Source organism: Pollicipes pollicipes, unplaced genomic scaffold, assembly GCF_011947565.3.
Source record: "Pollicipes pollicipes isolate AB1234 unplaced genomic scaffold, Ppol_2.1 Scaffold_6686;HRSCAF=7923_pilon_pilon_pilon, whole genome shotgun sequence".
NCBI lineage: Eukaryota > Metazoa > Arthropoda > Thecostraca > Pollicipedomorpha > Pollicipedidae > Pollicipes > Pollicipes pollicipes.
Window position 1 is genome coordinate 2458366 of NW_023596921.1, and position 9566 is coordinate 2467931.

At 60.9% G+C, this 9566-nt stretch overlaps 1 protein-coding gene across 1 annotated transcript in view; it reads left to right on the plus strand.

Annotated features, from left to right (window-relative positions):
• The window catches only part of LOC119107289 (trichohyalin), a 71434-nt gene extending 65206 nt beyond the window's left edge, over positions 1-6228 (plus strand). The window contains exons 7-12 of the mRNA XM_037230709.1: positions 2507-2704; positions 3007-3126; positions 3683-3776; positions 4601-5200; positions 5471-5681; positions 6201-6228. Of these exons, the coding sequence (XP_037086604.1) occupies positions 2507-2704; positions 3007-3126; positions 3683-3776; positions 4601-5200; positions 5471-5681; positions 6201-6228 (1251 nt within the window). The remainder of the gene's footprint in view (positions 1-2506; positions 2705-3006; positions 3127-3682; positions 3777-4600; positions 5201-5470; positions 5682-6200) is intronic.
• The last annotated feature ends 3338 nt before the right edge of the window (positions 6229-9566 follow it).

The following is a 9566-nucleotide window of genomic DNA, read 5'->3' on the forward strand; positions in this document are numbered from 1 at the left end:
CGCCGACCAGTTCCGCCAGAAGCTGGCCATGTTCTCCGGCCTGGAGAGCAGCCGCGAGGCGACGGCCGACCGGCCGGCTGCTGTCGACATCCCGCGCCAGAAGAGTGCCTCTGACTTGCGCTCGCGCTTCGAGCAGTTGGCAACGGACGAGCAACGCGGCCCGGAGCGGCGCCCGAGCGGCCCGAGCTCGCTGGAGCAGCGTCAGAACGGGCCAAGCTCGCTGGAGCGGTTGGAGCGGCGTCCGAGCGGCCCGAGCTCGATAGAACGGCGTCAGAACGGGCCGAGCTCGCTGGAGCGACTGGAGAGACGCCCGAGCGGCCCGAGCTCGATAGAACGGCGCCCGAGCGGCCCGAACTCGCTGGAGCGGCGCCAGAACGGACCGAGCTCGCTGGAGCGACAGGAGCGGCGCCAGAGCGAGCCGGCGCCTTTGGAGCAGAGGCAGTGGCGTCATAGTGACGTCACCGAGACGAGGTTCACAGAGGCTGTCGGAGAGACGGGCGGGCGGTCTGTCGAGACGGTGGAGGGCCGCTCGCTGGAGACGACGACGCGCCGCTTCGAGAGCTCCAGCGCGCGCCGTGTAGAATCGAGCGTCGCTAACGTGACTGTGGAGCGGCGGGTGGCTGACGGCTCCGCTGTGGAGGAGCGGCGTCCCCCTAGCCTGACGCCGCTCATCAATGGACAGAGTGTCATCCCGCAGCCGGAGCCGGAGCCGGTGCTGGCGCCGGAGCCAGAACCGGTATCGGAGCCGGAGCCGGAGCCGGAGCCGGAGCCGGAGCCGGAGCCGGATCCGGTGCCGGTGCCGGTGCCGGTGCCGGTGCCGGTGCCTGAGCCGGTGCCACGCGCCGAGACGCGCGTGCCGCCGGTGCCGATGGTGAGGTCGAGCGTGCCGACGACCCCCGCGCCCTCCCCCGTGCCGCGCCCCCTGCATGACGCGCCTACTAACCGGACGCGGCGGCAGCCTGTGGTGGAGGTGGTGGAGAGGGCCACAGTGCGGCGGCCGGTGCACGCGGCTAGCCTGTTCAGGCTCTTTGACCAGGTACGTGCTGCGCAGCGGCCGCCGTCGCGCGGACCTGCCCACAGAGTAAAGTGCGAGGGTTGGCTGGGACACGCTCAGCTCCGAGGGCACTGAAGTTTCTTTGCTCTGACACATAGTGCACGCATTTGACTAGACCAGCTATTGGTTTGTGGTAGTGGGGGCTCTCACTACATGTATGCATTGCTGTCGTCCACGTAGCTTTACACGATGGTTGTTAATGTATCGCGAGTCACGTTCGTGCATATTACGTGACCGCGGAACAACCATTAGAAGCAGCCTTTCAAACTCGGTAGCAACTCAGTTACATCGACCAGAAGGACACGGTGCCACATTGCGTCACGTTCGAAGCTAAATGCACGATTACGAGTCTGCAACAGGAAGATCGTCATCGCGTGCCGTTTTTCCCGCCGTCGTGATAGAGAAGGGCGTTGGGCGCTTGGCGAGATTAGATACTTTTTACGCGACGTCTGCCGGCCTCCCTTGCTGTATTTAGCAGCGTCTGCTGATAATCCCCCCTCGCCCATCCACACGGCAGTACAAAACAACCACCCAACATGTTTCTTCTTCACTCGGCGCTGGTTGACGGCAGGCCTGTCTCTGTAGTCGGCGCCAGTGACCTCTAGCGCCGCAGGCGTCACGGGGCGTCACGGGGCGCCGGGCGGGCCGTGGGGCGTGACCACACGCCGTGACCGCCAGCGGCCCGGGAGCCCGCCGGCGCAGCGACGGCCGCGCGGCCGGGCGGCACGCGCCGGCGCGCTTGATTGATAGCAGCTACTGTGCTGACGGATTGTGTCAACGGCCGAGGCGGCCGACGGTGTGGCGCGGCACCGTCTGTGGCGCGCCACACCGTCGGAGTGGCGCGGACGGGGGGGGGGGGGGGGGCAGGCGGGCGCCACCGTATTTGGACGGAGAGAGGAGGTGCCAGTCTCGCGCGGGCCGCTGCCGGGGCTGGTACGACCGGCCGAGCGACATGACTGACTAATCAAGCAAGCTTAATAGAACTGATTGGTGCCGTAGTGGCGTAGTGTAGCTAGTGAAGCATGGACTAATGTATCCGTAATTAGTCACACCCGGTCGCTGATTTTGATTTGTAAATAGATAACATGGGCTGATAATAACACATCTAACCAATTCCGTGGGTCTGGAACAATGTTATTCGTCTTCAATGATTTTATATGGATCTCGCTGTGTGTGGTAACGATGGGTTCTATTTTTGGTTCACTTCCGTGATTCGCAGGCCTGTGCGTGAATGACAGCATTTTCCTTTGAAAGGTCACTTCTTGCTTCGGCTGCGATACCAGCATAGCTCCACTGACCTGTGCAGCATTAACAGCCGATGTTGAACCCAACAATTTAGAGCTTTTCTCTTCCCCCATCAAATGATTCTTTTGATTGTCTGTGTGCGGTGTCAGGACACAATACTGGCTGACCACGCATCGTCCATCTCACACGCGCCGCGACGCCTTTCAGGAGGCGCCTGTTGCCGGCGACGGGAGCTTCTCCAAGCCTGCGGAGCCGGCTCCGGTGACGGCTCCCGTGGTCAGGAGCATCCCCGCGGAGCCAGCCGTCCTGGAGCCGGCTCCCGTCTCCTGGGAGGATCCGAGCCACGCCGTCGACCAGATGGAGGCTCAGATTCTGCGTCAGCTGGAGGAGAGCGAGCGAACGCAGGTACGCGACGGGGCAGAGCCAGTCACCTGCGCTGAGTTGGGCCTGCGATCGTTCTTGGCTGGGGAGAGCCGGGCAGAGCTGGGGAGACCCAGCGTCCAGCGGCGGATGGCAGGCAGTGGGAGTCAGCGGCTGGTCTCGTCCCTTTCCGTCTCGGTTACGTGCTCCAGACTGTTGGCTTGGCGCCCGTCTGTTGCCGCTGTGTGGTGTGCTGTCCGCCGGGCCCGTGCTCGCCTGCGCCGGCCTAGGTGGCCTGGTCGTGTCCCGCGGGGGGCCGGGCTCTGATGCCGCGTCGCGCGCCGCAGATGTCCGCCGGGGAGATGCCCGCCGTGCTGGACTTCCCGCTGCAGCCGTCGGCCGCGCCCCCGCCCAGCGAGAAGCCGCCGCCGCCGCCTCCCATCTCTGATGACGACGAACCGACGCCGGTGCGTCAGGCCGGCCGGCCTCGCCGCCGCTGGGCATGGAGCTGAGATCGTCGGCGTGGTCGGCAGCTGTCGTGACCCAACAGCTGTCTGACATGCGGGTTCGCTCCGGCAGACTCACTGCACGTGACCGTGCGGCTGGTCAGGACCATTTGGGTCAGGTGGTGGTGAGGAAGGCATACGCCCCCTGGCCTGGGCCGGTCTGGTGCAGAGGCTGGCAGAGTGGGCTGTGTCAGTATGTTTTCGCCACTGAAAGATCGATTATAACCGCATTTGCCAGGTGTCACGTCTACTGACCTTGTCACTGAAGCCTGCGGGCACTGGCACATTGAAGTGAGCAATAAGGGCACGTGCCCCGCCCCTTTCCCGCGCTTGCGACGCGTAAAAAAGCATTTTCAATCAAGCATGTTAATTTGCGCCCTCCCTCTCCCAATGCAAAATTCTGCGGACGCCCGTGGCTACGTTTGCAGCCATACGAGCCAGAGCGCCGGCGGTCGGGGTTGGGCGAAACCGCCCTGGCCTGACCTGGGGACTCCCCTGACTGTGCGCCTGCCTGCAGGAGGCGCGACCAGCCAAGTCGACGACTACGGTGAAGAAGGACCTCTACCGGCGGCGGTCCGACTTCCTGGGAATCCAGGGCAAGGCTGACTATGGTAAGCGGTGCCGAGCTTGGCGATGTAGTTTTCCCAGCTATTTTACATTTGTTTTTGATGATCTGACTAAGGCGCTGTGAATTACGAGGGCACCACGCTGTAACGAAAGCCCCTTTGTGCGTTCTTAATTTACCATCAGTGAAAGGTCTCTTATGTCTCGTGAATTTATTATCAGGGACTGTGTTGGTACCTTTTCCATTTTCGTGTAGCATCGCTCTTCGTCTTTGGTATTTCTATGTTGAGTTAAATTACGGGTTTCTCTGTGTGCGGTAGTCAACCACCTGACGTTCGCAGTACATTTCCCCGTGTCACCGTCCATCGTGTTCGTTAACTCACACAGGTCACCACATGACTAAAATGCCCATCACTTGAACGTGCCCCGTGCCGAGCCCCGGGGTGTCTGACGCTTCCTCTGAGTCCTGTGGTGTCTTGTCGCTTCGTGTGTCTGCGGTGTCTGGCGCTACTCTCAGAGTCCTGTGATGTCTTGTCGCTCCGTGTGTCTGCGGTGTCTGGCGTTCCCCTCAGTGTCCTATGGTGTCTCGCCTCTCCGTGTATCCGCGTTGTCTGACGCTGCCATCTGAGTCCTGTGGTGTCTTGTCTCTCGGTGTGTCAGCGGTGTCTGACGCTCTCCTCAGTGTCCGGCGGTGTCTTATCTCCGTATGTTTGCGGTGTCTGATGCTCCCCTTAGAGTCCGGTGGTGTCTCGTCTCACCGTGTGTCCGCGGTGTCTGGCGCTGCATGTCGTGTCCCACGCTCTGCGCGACTGCTCTGCTGCTTTGGCGCACGCCGTACGTTGTGTGACGCTGCCGCCGGTGTCGCCGCCAGAGCCGACGCCGGCCGTCTCGCGGCCGCCTGACATGGAGGCGCTGCTGCGCCAAGAGCGCGCCCAGCAGCAGGATCAGGAGCGCCGTCGTCAGGCGGCCGAGCAGAGCCGGCGCCGCGAGCAGGCGCGCCGCGAGTCGCTGCGTCGCGCCGAGGAGGAGGCTGAGGCGCGTGCCGAGGAGTTCCGCCGCCGCGCCCAACAGGAGCAGGAGCAGCGTGAGCAGGAGCGCCGCGCCCTGGAGGTGCAGCAGCAGGAGGAGCAGAGATTGGAGCAGGAACGGCGTTCGCAGGAGCAGCTGCTTGAACAAGAGCGACGCTCTCAGGAGCAGCTGCTGGAACAGGAGCGGCGCTCGCGGGAGCAGCTGCTGGAGCAGCAGCGGCGCGCTCAGGAGGAGCAGGAGCAGGATTGGCGGCGTAGGAGTGTGCAGACGGCTGAGCCATCGCAGGAGAGGTGGGCGCAGGAGCAGCTGTCGGATCAGGAGCGAGAGTGGCGCCGCCGCAAGGAGCAGTTGTCAGAGGAGGAGGTCGACCGCCAAGAGCGCGAGATCATGGAGAGTCTGGAGCAGGAGGAGAGCTGGCGCTACCACCAGCAGATTAAATACCGTAAGTCACCACACTGTTCAACACGCTATGCAATAAACTCAGCATGACATTAAGTCACCAACGTTTTGATCTAATCTATGGTTAGCTTGCTTCCCATGGGCTTTCCCGTTTGAATTCACTATTTTTGTGGAAAATAGATTGCAACGTTCAGCTCTTTCTGTTTGTTGTCTGAACGTGTGTTAATGCAAAGGGCATCCTATCACCAGCCGTGGGTGGCGCCGACCAGCGCCAGCCGCATCTCATTTGACTGTGCGCGCCTCTCTGCCGCAGAGTCGCGGCTGGCCAAGATGCAGGCGGCCGAGCAGTCGTGGCAGCAGACGCAGGAGTGTCCGCCGGGCGAGCGACGCTCGGCCGACCTGTTCACCAGTCGCGAGCAGGCACGCTCCAATCCCAACCTGCTGCAGGAGGCGCCGGCGCCGCTGGCACCCTCGCGCAGCTACGGCGACCTGCAGGCGCCGGCGCCGGCGCCGCTCCAGCAGAGCGCCAGCCACGGCCGGCTGTTCGAGCCTGAGCCGGCGGCCGGTCGCGCGCCGCGCCACCCGCACGGCTACGGCTCGCAGCCGCCGCACAATGGGCCGGCCAAGCCGCAGCGAGCGGCCGAGCCCGAGAACAGGTGAGCTGGGCGGGGACCGCGCCGCCGGTCAGCTCTCCGGTCCTGGACATGTGCAGTGCGACAGCAGCTTATATCAGAATGCTGGACATTAGTGACCGGTAGCAGGGATTACAGCGTACCGTATCAGTCGCTGTGAGATGGCTGTGGATTTCCTCACGGTTATGCGGTCGCGTCGGTGTTCTCTTGTCTTTTAATGTGTACCGTTGCTTCTGTATCACGAGCGACGGTTAACTGACCAACCGCGTCTGCTCTCAAATCGTCAGCCCACCAAGCTGTAAGGGACGTGTTTCTCTGCGCTGTGTCTCGCCCGAGCAGTACCCTCCTTCCATGTGAGGAATGCCGTCTGCCCGCGGCGGCCGACCTCACGCCGCGGGGCCGCGTGTCCAGCCGTGCGGTGTCGTCCGGCCGGCCCTGACGCGCCGCCTCGCCCCAGGGTGCCGCGGCCGGCGGCCGGCCGGCTGCCGCAGCAGACGGCCCCGGCGCCGGCGGCCGAGCCCGGCCAGATGTCACGTCACACACTGCACGCGCTGTCGGCGGCGCCGCGCCCCAATCTGCGCCAGGAGTGGGTGCCGAGACGACGGGCGGACGCTCCCCGCAACACCGGCCAGCACTGGCTCATACAGGTGAGGCTGAGCTGGCGTTCGCAGCGCTGGGGCTGTGCGTGGAGAGTGCAGAGTCGTGGGGATTACAGATTGTGGCTTGGAAAACTGCTGCGTGGATTGGACGTGTTCTCGTGTGGGCATTTCCCACGGCAGCAATTTTTGCTTCCAATATTTAAAAAAAGATTTGTGCATGCGCGCGTGCGTGCGTGTGTGCGTGCATGGATATGTTTTGCACGTCTGTTTTCAATGAACGGACGTCCGGACGTGCATACTCGATCCTGGTTAGGGCCACGAACGACGTAGGTTGTTTGACGTGTGCGGGGTGCGGTGACCTAGCCATGGTTCGAGCCGGACCAGTGACAGCCCCGACCGATCTGTGACGTCTGTGTGTCACGTGACCGCAGGAGGCGGAGCAGCGCCGAATCAGCGAGCAGCAGGAGCGGGCGTCGCGCCAGCACCAGCAGCAGCACCAGCAGCACCAGCAGCAGCAGCACCAGCAGCCGGCCCCGTACCAGCCGCCGCCTGCTGACCAGCACCCACAGCAGCAGCAGCTGCAGCAGCAACAGTACCCGGCGGCCTATTACACGCAGCAGCCCATCTACGAGAACACGCCGGCGCAGCTGCTCAACAGCAACAACTACCAGGATATCAACGCCATTCGGTGAGTTGGTTCGGGGAGCGCGGACCGAAGAGCCAGAGGCTGGATCGGGCTCGTGGTGGTGTGGTGTGGATCTGTCTCTTTCAACGACGTTTTTACCATGGCGCCGCACGCCTCGTTATGGGTGAACTGTCGAAGCGTCCGACCAAACTGTCGCAACAGGTGGAGCACCACTTCTGTCTTATGTCTGCGAAGACCAACCGTGCCTCCGCGATGAACTACAGTCTGTTGATAACCCCTCACCACGACCGGTACGTGTCGAAGCACGGTACCTGGGCTCACCGCAGCCTTTGCCGCCACCCTCCCCCTGTCCGTTCCAGGCCGAACTACGGTACCCAGGTGTACCATAGTCCGGAGTTGGCGTCCAGGCGGCCCGAGCCAACCTCGTCGGCCAGCCAGAGTCCAGACGACCGGGTGCTGAGCGTCAGCGGCCGGAAAAAGTGCTCCCACTGCGGCGAGGAGCTCGGTGAGATGCCCGTCCGGTGCTGCGAGCCAGGCCGCGCCAGATAAACTGAGTCGCCATCTTATTAGATGCTAAAGGCTTTGTGAACAAGCGTCTTTTATCGCAGTGATATGTTATTGATTCAGCTCAGTGATTTATCAATCGGGAATTATCGTTTCCTTTCCATCGTATATATGAGTCAGCTTTCGTTTAAACTTCAATTGGAGCCATCCGTGTCTGTGATATCTGTGCAACCGATGCGCGCTTGCTCAGCAGAATGAAAACTAGCGGTACTTCTGTTATCCCCAAGTGCCTTTAAATGTGCTTCAGAACAGTTTGAATAGAAGTGCCAAGTTATGTGCTACAAAATTGCACCGTAAAGTTTTCCCGCCGTCTTTTCACTTGGCTCTGCAGTTATGCTGCCTTTAGAACGACCACGACCCAGTACCAACCCGCAATACCCGTCAGCTGGCCCCATCTCCCCGAGGTCACACCCTCTGTGCTCTGTGTCAGGTCTGGGTGAGAACATGCCCATCAGCTGATCCCATCTCCCCGATGTCACACCCTCTGTGCTCTGTGTCAGGTCTGGGTGAGAGCGTGCCCATCAGATGACCCCATCTCCCCGAGCTAACACCCAGCGTACCCTGTCAGGTCGGGGAGCGGCCATGATCATCGAGAGTCTGCGGCTGTTTTACCACATCAACTGCTTCAAGTGCTGCGTGTGTAACGTGCAGCTGGGCAACGGTTCGATGGGCGCTGACGTCCGGGTGCGCAACAACAAGCTGCACTGTCACGACTGCTACTCCAACGACGAAGGTATGCCACGGCCGCCCGCCGCCGCCCGCTAGCCCCGGACCGGTGCGCCGGGCTGCGCTCTGGCAGTGGCTGGACGGGGTGCCAGAAGTGGCCGCCGGTAGCGAGGCTGCTCACACGTTGCGCTGAGTTACTTGATCATGTGCAGTTTCGTTTGAAGCGATGGGACGACAGCTGATGCTTCGTTGCTTCCTAACCTTTTACTTACAGCTAATGTCCGCCAAGGTATTTCGCTAGCACCTTTTCTGCTCCACATTTACGGCCATACAGCTTATCGATATTGGTGGGTTATCGCATTCGGTACCATCGCAGCGATCTCGTATGCAGCAGACTAATCTCCCCATGTGTTTTCAGGCCTCAAGTTCAGTAAAGTGTAATCGCCGATCATCCCGGTGTGCGTTTAGTGGAACTGTTTCAGTATACGCCGTTGTACGGCCCAATAATTGACGAGTACCTTCCTGCACGCGCATCCGCCTCGGCCCCGCTCGACGTGGGCCACACAATCCCGCTAAGTGCCTAGTTTTACCCATGTGTTGTTATAGCTTAGTGACCAGCTGGTTCAGAGCACGGCAGCTAGTTGCAGTCGGTGTGTATAGATGGCAGCATGGCGCTTGCTACTGCGCATGCGCGGCGCGACCGGGCGTGGCGCGACCATTGGCCAGACCCTGCTTGTCACCGAAAGTAACCGCGCTCTTGAGTCACAAGTCCTGTTTGAGTGGATCACGCGTAGAAGTTTGAGATTATTTTATGTAGTGATTTACGGTGTATCAATTATTATTGATGAGAGTTTATAACATGTAAGCGTCGATTGGATAAATAAACATGGGATTGATTCTTGATCATCGCTTTTATTCGGCAGAAGTCCTGCAAGGGAGCTTGGCACAGGGCGACAGTGGCAATGTGTAGCTGGATCTCATCACTTCTACCGTTGTATACGTCAATGATATACCGTTTTGATGCGTATAAATGCATGATCACCTCATGACCAAGGCACAGAAACAGGCGATTTCAGCACATGCTGAGCCCTCACGTGACATTCTGTGTTCACTCTAACATTACACAGATAACCCACACCATAACATCAGCACACAAATTATCTGCATCACTGCCACAACACATCGGAGCCCCTCACTTCTGGGGGCCTGGTTTCTGATCCTGGCCGGCATAAATGACTTCCAGAACCTGTCACACGCAGCCAGACTGTCCCTGGACGGGACAAGAGCTGGTGCCGGCCGGCC